The 7,123-nt window shown below is 35.8% G+C and overlaps 1 protein-coding gene across 1 annotated transcript; it reads right to left on the reverse strand.

Annotated features, from left to right (window-relative positions):
* Window positions 1-1,608: 1,608 nt before the first annotated feature.
* On the reverse strand, window positions 1,609-6,793 carry LOC128995565 (uncharacterized). Its single transcript, XM_054420583.1, has 3 exons — window positions 6,740-6,793; window positions 4,470-4,531; window positions 1,609-2,914 (listed from the first exon to the last, which is right to left on the reverse strand). The coding sequence occupies exons 1-3, from the start codon at window positions 6,791-6,793 to the stop codon at window positions 1,609-1,611; spliced, it is 1,422 nt and encodes a 473-aa protein (XP_054276558.1).
* Between the last annotated feature and the right edge of the window lie 330 nt (window positions 6,794-7,123).

Genomic DNA, 7,123 nt, shown 5'->3' on the forward strand with positions numbered 1-7,123 from the left:
TGATATTGATATTTGGTTGCTAAAACTGGTCTTATTTTTTATTTGTAAAGATTCGAAAAACGTCTTTTACTTTTGTAGTAGAAATAAATCACTGTCCAGTCAAAAATTTAGATACTCGAGTTTGATCTTTTATTGCAGCGTAACCAGTAGACTTAGGAAAATACTTTTGACATCATATTTTTACAAATTTATTTCTGTGTTTATGTGTGCTGGCTTCAATTTTTTTATGCTTTTTCTACTCAGCCTTTCATCGGGTTGAATGAAAAAAGTACAGATTTTTCAGAGCTTTCTTACAATGAGCGACTTTAACATTTTATAACAAAAGATTGATCTCTAACCGTCATGAAATTTTGACAGCTTTTAGAACATATACTTATAAAGCATAACCTTTATTTTTTAGTAAGTAGTAGCGCTACACACATGTGCAAAAAAGGTTTAACTTTAAGCTTATATGAAATGCTGTATTTCCCGAGAACGTCTAGGTATAGAAGGACTTCTCTGCAACTTTTGGGTGGTTATACTAGAAAGAAAGACTTAATATTTCGTTTAACAAAAACATTTATTTACAAATCAAAGTTAAATGTGTAGCTATGTAAATGAGTAAAATGAGCTAAACGAGGTAAACACTGGATTCTTAACCTATTACTACCTAACCAAACACATAGCAACAACTTTAACTAGGTACAGTTTAAACAGCCATATCTAAAAACTGATAATATAGAATACGTATAAAAGTCGGTTTGCAGTCTTGTCTTTGGTATATTTTCACAATAATGAAATTTTTTTATGTATTTACATTTTTACACTAACCTATTTATAACTTACAGACAATATAAACAATATAATAGCTCGCAATACAATTAGATAATATAGCAGAAGAAATATTGCCAAAATGTACGAGTGTTCATATTTTATATTGTGTCGAGTTACAAGGTAAAGTTTTGTTGACATTAATATTTTATTCAATCATATCAAACAATGCCAGTTTCTGAATACGACTACGACAGAAATTTACTTGTACTGTATTAGCAGTTTACCATGAAATAAACCATACATAAACAACACTATCAATTTAATACGATTATTTGATTATAATATTTTGATATTGTTCTCAGTAGTAGGTCGTCATTTCAATGAAAAGTACTTAAGTATTTGATTTTAGTATGACTAGGGGGTTTATAGCGAAAATTCGTCTACGGAATCAAAGTAGGCAGTTTATACCATATTTTGGATTAGAGAAAAACTTAACCTCTGGCTTTCATTGCTTCTAATAATGCAATTTTAAAGACTTTTGGTTGTTGAAGATTCTATATTTTGTCTAACATTTTGATTAGTCTAAAAATCTCCATAAAAATCAGACTGAATACAAAATTTTAACACACATCCCTTAATTTTGTAGTACAAACTCTGCTTGGAAGCACGTCACTAATCTAGTCCTACCACAGTACTCCTGTATCTTACGATTATTATTGAACATGACTACGAAAGATACCCGATAATTTGGAACATTTCAGTCTGATGAACGTGGTCAAGAAGTGACTAAGTCAAGTCAACGCTGGTAAATTTGTCAACTCCGGTGACGAATGTTCCTTACAATAGTTCCTTGCCTCACTGTTTACTGTAGTTGATGACTTCCACCTTGTAGGCTGACCCAGCCCCGTCGCCGTCTCCCATCTGGACCGACTGCTCCCACTTCTGCATGACCCCGGGTGTCCGCTGAGTGGCCGGCCAGGCAGGGGTCACTCGATGAGAAGACGCACTCTTCTGCTGAGTCTGTAGAGGGACCGGGTTGTGGGGAAGTACTGACTGGGATTTGACTGGAGCCTCAACAGGGGTTTTAACATTGTGCTGCTGAACATGCCACATGCTGTGCTGAGGCGTCTGCAGATGATGTCCTGACCAGATGACGCTGGAAGGGTGACTCTGGGGCGGGGAGGTGGAAGGTTGCGGCCATTGCTGAGGTTGTGGCACGGGGAGAGCTTCAGGCCAGTTCTGAGGGGCTTGTGGCTTACGACGAGGTTGTGGATGATTTTCAGAAAACTCTGCTTCAAGAGAATGAGCAGAATGATAAGCAGGCCGAGTGTAATGTTCTTCCTCACTAGAGGGCTCTCTAAAATCAATTTGCTTACTCCACTTGGCGTTCTTAGTTTTCCTCATTTTCTTCCTCTCCTTTGGAATATATTCAGGAAATCTTTCTAAAGAATCCTCTTCGCTTCCTTCTGATTCTTCTCTAGAGTAGTTCATTGGATCTCGATTATATCCTCGATGGTTGTGAAGTTCACCCACGTCTTTCCAACCACGAAAGTCTGACATGGGTTTCCATCCCTCTTTTTGCATTCCTATTACGGTTGGCTTGGTCGGGAAATTCACAAGTTTCTCCTTTCTTGACCTATGTAAATTACGTTTTCCTCCAATAACACCTTCTTCCCGGAGTTCTCTCAAGTCCTCACTTGAAATCAGCCAGTCGTCTTCATTTTCACCCTTGCCTCTTCCAAACCATTCGTTCACATTGATAGGTTCCCATGTTGGTCGTTGTTCACGTTGATCTTGATGTCTTCCTCTCGTGTCTTCAGATTCGTTCTCCATACTCCAGTCTGCCTCATGGCTGTGGTAGTCTTGACCTCGTGAGTATCCTTGTTCCTCTCGATGTTCCATCCCTCGCTGCGATGCCAGGTGTTCAGCATGGTCCTGATGATCACGCTGTACCAGCACTGGTTGCAGATGGCTGTAGCTTCCTCTTGCCTGGTGCTTTACTCCGCGGTGTTTCTTCGGCCTCCTCCTTGGCAGTATCTCCTCGTGCTCCTCATGATGATGCTCTAGTTTCTTGGCGTGCACCTTGTGTATGTGCACCGGCTTGTAGACGTCGTGGTGGATGTGCTTTATCACGTGTGGCACCTTCACTATTATCTTCTTTCTGGAACGGAAATAGTGAAATAAATGCACCGTTGACAAAAATAATCAAGAATATAAATACAAATACCCCCTGCCGCAGCAAACCTGCATAGCGCATTTCCATTTGCTTGATTGACTATAATATTTCCTTGAACGTGTCACATTTATTCCCTACTTTAAAAACAGAGAAATTTGCTTAAACTCGTTACTCATTCTTAGTTTGTTATTCACCAATCTACACATCCTGACGAAAAACACATAAGCATGAATAATAAATCAAATGAACATTGTGGTGTATTTTAGAATATAAAAATTAATCAATTTAGAGTGTGGTGACACCAGTAAGATTATTTCCAAAAGAAAAAAATATCAACACCAAAAATCAAAGGGCTGTGCACAAAATATTTACAAAATAGAAATTAAAATATTTGATATGCCTTGGCAAAAATTTCCACCCTAATAGATTCACATAGAAATGAATGCACTTAAGTGTCAAGTGATTGCATTACCGAGTACACAATCAAAACAATGTAACACAAGAAGAAGTAAGGAAATGCTTTTACTGAGCATTCTTAAACAAAGGGTGATTTATGGTGTTCTCCGAAGGAAGAAATTTGCTGTGAGTGGGTCTTTGGGTAACCCGAGGCCGAAGTGGGTTAAAGACAGCCGCGGTGCTTTGTCACCTCAACAGGTGTGTAAAAAACCTAATAGGCACATTGTTGTCTGCAGCTGCCTCATTGTCAGGCAAAGTGTCTGACATGCATCAGCTTGCATAACTATTATCACTGGACAAATTGCCTGATAGCATGATGGAGTAAGGCTTGCTACTTCCTAGTAGGCGTGTTGACACCTGCCGCTGTGAGTCAAGTACAAATTTTCAATGGCTTGCAATAAAATTAGCTAGTGGAGTGTTGTCCAATATAGAGATAATTGTCTTCACCTAATAGATCTTTATAGGACGATCTCTTTGTCATCCCATAAAGAGACCGATCGTTTTAATATAGACGCGGGCTCTGAAATTCTATGGGAATAATATAAGCATTTTAAATTTACTGTTTTTCGATTTTTTCTTTAACTATTATGAGTACAACTCTTCAATATACTAAATAATTTTTTAAGCCCTACACAATAGTTTGGAAAGAAATCACAACATTTTGTGTTTTGGGGTCAACAACAGGGAACACATAATTTTACCCAATAAACCCCCGTTTTACAGTATGGTCCGATCATGCTCAGGAACTCGTTAGAACCTAAGTTTAGACTTTTGTACTGAACTTAAAAATCAGATTATTTATACTTGAGCTATCCAGTACTCATATACCATATTCACGAATTTGAACTGTGGTGTTTTTGACCTCTGGGGTTATCAAAACGAAGTAAACTGGTACCGGGTAGAGAGCTTCCTCTGAGACCTACGGTAGATAGTCCCTGAAAGAGTTGAGACTAAAGTTTTGGACAGATAGAGTGATCGCACACAAAACATACATTGGTTAATGTTAAGCAGATCACCTTAATTAACTCTACATTAGTAGTATTACAATATTTTTTAAACAAAATATTTCTATATTTTAACTTACTTGTGTTCTGAAACTGCAGTTTGAAGGAGGCAGGCTAGAACCATGAAACTCGCCGCTAGAGTCTGGAGAGAAAAATAACATGAGTTACTCTGTTAGGGCAAAGTTTCAAATTATCAAATTAACTAGTGTGCCCTGTTCAACGTACCATTATCATACGGGCGTTATTTGAAACTGCAGTAGGCTAATAACAGTCATAATTTTCCATTTTGATTAGTTCTAAAGACTCAAAGCTTATGTAACTAATTGAAATACTCATTCTATTAATAACGGGTTGAAATAATAAACACTTATTGTAAAAATATGTTATCATATTTAAGAAACCGGCCTTATTTTTGTGTTTTATACAAATGTTTCCCGACTTGTAGCTGTTAACAGTAAAAATTTATTGCATGTATTCATTTGATCTGATATTAGGTAGGTTTTCTTTACCACTGTGACAAAATGATTTGTATACTCTTCATGATTTTTTTACTTGCAAAATAAGTTGCATAGCAGAACTGGTAAAAATTATTCATCTGACGTGATTGTGTATCTGGATTCCTTATTGTTAGACCATGCTTCTACTCTTCTCATACGTATAAGATTCCCTCTTAACCTCCTTTCAATATTTTCAATGTTTTAAATATTTCTTCTTTAAACTCAATACATTTTCTGTTCTTCCAACATAACTGATTATGATTAACTGTTTGGATTGGTCTATAACCTCCTGAATATTACAAACATTAATATTTACTCCCAAGACGCTGGTGAGTTTCTTTTTATATACAGCTGTTTTTTTTTTTAATTTGTTTAATGTAATTCTTATGGTAAAAACCCGACCTTTGAAAGGGTCTCACGCCCTTAAGGGTAGAAACGTTTAAATTCTAAAACCTTAATGCAAAACTACGAATTCGGCCGAATCTTTTGACACCTTAAATGTTGAAATTGGTCCACAAATAAGGGAGGAGTAGTGTTCACAAAAATAATTTTGCCAGCTGTTTCAACTACACAATTTGTTTCTATGATATTCAATAGCATTAAAAGGTTATACGGTTTACCAACAGGGTGCAGCACCATTAGTTCTTTATACATTTATGACAACAGCTAATTTGAACCAAGCAGCAACAAAAACATGAGTGTGCGAACTTTACTTCTTTCTATTGTTTAGGTGAAGCGGTAGAACATTATGGCTATGGTAGATGTTCTATATAATATAGTATACCATAGATTATAGTAAACCAAATTTTCTCAAAATGTGTCCTCTCTCATTGCAAATGCAAAGCACGAGTACTTAACTATACAATAAGCATTGTATACCAACCCCGTACGAAGGACGGGTACTCAGCTAGTAAGAGATATATACAGTATAGGTGAATTCACTACTGAAAGAGATCAATAATAATAAAGATGCCAAATTAATTTATCAGTTGCTTTGAAATATTAAAAAAATATTAAAATTAAAGGGTTGGGGAGCGTTTAAACTAATGAAACCCAACTAATGAACGAATGTTGTGATGAAATATTTACTTGATAAAATGTATATTATTAGACAGAATTTTGAACCCCCGACTTAGAAATAATTTTCGTTAAATAAATTATAAAATATATTTGAAAATTAACCTGGTAGATATTACCACATTTTTGAAGAAAAAACAGGGTGCCTTAATAAACCCAGTTAGTCGGGAAAATGTCAAACACGCATTATGCAATGATGTTGAAATCAGAATTGCATGTAAATCAGAATCAGAATATGGAAATTCATAGTAAAACACATTTATGCTCAACAAAGATTTACATAAACCAAAGCTAAAAAAATAAATTACTATTCCCTCCTTGGATAGGAATTTTAAAATTGTTTTTATATTTTTTCACAGTTATCTGAAAACCATTGGCCTAAGGGTTGCACATGTATTAGAAATTTGCTAGCTTCTGTGTGCTGTGAGACAATCAACATAGATTTCGTATTCGAAAATCGAAACTTTGTATTAGGGTTTCTCTAAACTATTTCAAATATGTTGTCTCAAATTGATTCTAAGAAACTGGAAAACTTGATAATTTCTAATCATTTGTCCTTAGACCAAGAACCTTTTGAAGCACAAGAAAAATCAATACCAGAAAAAAAATTACACAAAAGAAGGGGATAAATAAAAAAAAAATAATTCTTTACCTAACTGTAGACAGAAAAAAAACTATGAATTTCAAAACCCAAATATAAAATGAGCACTTTTTTGTAAAAAAAAAACACAGATATTTTCCTATTTAAAGGTAATTTTTATGTTGCAATGACTCACCAGAAGTGCCGCCATACCGTCTCGAAGTCGACTGAACTGTCCGCCATTGCGCATGTTTATACCTCTAGAAAATAATTAGTCACACATTCTGACTTTGCTTCTCGTTTCGTAGCCACAATATCGCACTTGACGTTCACGGCCAAACCGACTTCCGCTTTGTTTGCTTCCTCACTTCCGGAAACTAGATCTCATCTCGCGTGTACTCAAGTTTGCACCCTTGTAGGCTTCCTAGTTGTATAAGCGTTACCATGTTATAAAATATACAGTGTTTCTTTCGATTTTCATGTTACTTTCTTCCCCATGTACAGGAGAAAACCACCAATAAAGAAAGTATTGTTTTCGTTAACATTTTTGAGTTTGAGTTTTGAGTGGATCCGTTTTGGA

The sequence above is a fragment of the Macrosteles quadrilineatus genome, unplaced genomic scaffold, assembly GCF_028750875.1.
Source record: "Macrosteles quadrilineatus isolate MER2022 unplaced genomic scaffold, UCM_ALF_1.0 Scaffold_5__1_contigs__length_97177068, whole genome shotgun sequence".
Taxonomy (NCBI): Eukaryota; Metazoa; Arthropoda; class Insecta; order Hemiptera; family Cicadellidae; genus Macrosteles; species Macrosteles quadrilineatus.